Source organism: Sinocyclocheilus anshuiensis, unplaced genomic scaffold, assembly GCF_001515605.1.
Source record: "Sinocyclocheilus anshuiensis isolate Anshui unplaced genomic scaffold, SAMN03320099.WGS_v1.1 scaffold3, whole genome shotgun sequence".
In the NCBI taxonomy this organism is placed as follows: Eukaryota; Metazoa; Chordata; class Actinopteri; order Cypriniformes; family Cyprinidae; genus Sinocyclocheilus; species Sinocyclocheilus anshuiensis.
In genome coordinates, this window is record NW_015548205.1 from 135120 (window position 1) to 137604 (window position 2485).

The window sequence follows — 2485 nt, forward strand, 5'->3', positions numbered from 1 at the left end:
TCTCTCTCTCGCGCTCAGCACGCGCCCGCTGAATAATGAATGACTAGAGTAGCACTGGAGCTGCATGGACGTTTCTGTCTCGTTCTAGTGCAATCAGGAACTGATCACAATGAGTCGAGCGCTTTGCTCGGGTTACAGCTCGCCTATTTAATCTGGCCCCCATCCTGCCTTTGTTTCCACTCTTGCAAACAAAAACGCAGGGGGTCAACAGTGAAATATTGAAAGCCAAGGGCATTTTTTTGCACATTCTCTAGAACAATTAAGTTGTGCTACAATGTCCCGCTGTGGACTCATTAGAGGAAAAGCTAAAAGACTTCAAGGCATCTGAAGAATGTCTTCATCACACCAGATCCTCTCTGCATATATCAAAGACACGTGGCTTTAAAAATTCAGTAACACATTATAATGGCTTTAATTTACAGGTTATTAGCAAAAGACGTAAGGGCAAATCTCACAAAACCTGTGAAGAACATGTCCAGGTCAATTTTGATCGATCAATGTGCAAAAAAATCGATCAACCAATCAATCAATCAATCAATCAATCAATCAATCAATCAATCAATCAATCAATCAATCAATCAATCAATCAATCAATCAATCAATCAATCAATCAATCAATCAATCAATCAATCAATCAATCAATCAATCAATCAATCAATCAATCAATCAATCAATCAATCAATCAATCAATCAATCAATCAATCAATCAATCAATCAATCAAACCAACCAACCAACCAACCAACCAATCAATCAATAGGCCTACTTGATAACCAACTGATAAACTTGATAAATATCAATTAATTATTTAAACATTGCAATACATAAATCTGAATGTATTACAGTACTGAAAAAATGAGAATAATAATTTTTGAGAAAGATTGTCATATAAAATAATGTCACAGTGCAAATAACAAAAATTACAAATATGATTGATTTCCATCATGAAAAATAGCTTATAATTCATTATTTTCTTGTTTGGTTTTGAGGTGAAATATGACCTGCATGTTTTCATGAGATATAGATAACATACTAGTGATATGACTTCACATGGAAAGAATTTGCATTATTTATGTATTCATATTTGAAAGCACTGGAACTACTCATCTTTACAATTTTAAAACATATTAAAATGATAAAACGTGAAAATTAGGAATCAATATCTTTTTTTCTTCCTATAGGGACCGGGGCCCATTGGGCCTTGGAATACTTCCAGATCTTAAAATGATTTAAATTCAGTTATATTAATATTATTCTTAATTAAAATGCTTTAAAAAGCACTAAAATTATTTTTATTTTAACATATGTACCAGATGTAGAGTAAATATGAGCCTATGAGAGTCTTTGAATATTGTCTTGAACAAAGGTGGCCATGGAGTCAAAAATGTTGAGAACCACTGATCATTGCCACACAATTCATAAAGTTCATACATTTTTCACAATTTCTTACTCACAAAACACAGCTGAGAAGACCCCCTAAATCCCCTAACAATTCTTAAAAATGCAATAATTTCATATAGAGACACACAATGATGTTATTCAGGTAGCAAACAGATTGTTCAGCTTACAAGTACCTAAATAACTTCTCACTAATTATTTTAACAGGACACTTAAGTTATAAATATGGCAGATTAATAGGGTAGGAACAAACCCTTTGACATCCTACTGTGTATAATGCAATGCATTTGAAAGATCCTGCATGGAAATGACATTCTGAGTATTGTTTCCTGGCACTGGTGACTGAAGATTAGAATCATATTATAAGCCATCTCAAACATACTGAAATATAGCGCATTAATATATTATAGGTGGCCCTGTGAATATGATCACCAGTGGTCTTACCAGAGGGTGAGCAGATCGTGCTGTGGCTGTAGGATACAGTCCGTTCTCTGGCGTCAGCAGTACTGAACGTGCCTTCTCCCCGCCTGCAACAAAACATCACCAAACCAATCACTCATTTAGTACATTATCATAACCTCAAACAATCATCCATCTATCGTCCAAACCGTTTGCCCTGTGCAAATATGTGGTGATTCTGGATTAAAACAGCCTCATATATGTGACCCTGGAGCACAAAAGCAGTCTTAAGTCGCTGGGGTATATTTGTAGCAATAGCCAAAAATACATTGTATGGCTCAAAATGATTGATTTGTATTTTATGCCAAAAATCATTAGGACATTAAGTAAAGATCATGTTAAATAATCTCAATTTAAAAAAATCGACCCTTATGACTGGTTTTGTGGTCGATGGTCACATGTTTACTGTACACCTGGAATCATGCCAAGATATCAACAGAAAGCTGTACTTCACAGTAATGTTGTCATCCCAGTAATAACTTGCTGAGTGACTTATTTCAATGAAAATCCGATGGAAGTTTGCCTGTGACTTTGTTGATATTGTACTAAATATGACATAAACATTAAAGGGGTCATATGATGCGATTTAAATTTTTCCTTTCTCTTTGGAGTGTTACAAGCTCTTGGTGC

At 34.7% G+C, this 2485-nt stretch overlaps 1 protein-coding gene across 2 annotated transcripts in view; it reads right to left on the reverse strand.

Annotated features, from left to right (window-relative positions):
- The window catches only part of palm2akap2 (PALM2 and AKAP2 fusion), a 120614-nt gene that overhangs the window by 56353 nt on the left and 61776 nt on the right, over positions 1-2485 (reverse strand). For both annotated transcript variants that reach the window (XM_016440224.1, XM_016440225.1), the window contains one exon: positions 1841-1923. In XM_016440224.1, coding sequence (XP_016295710.1) covers positions 1841-1923 — 83 coding nt within the window. The remainder of the gene's footprint in view (positions 1-1840; positions 1924-2485) is intronic.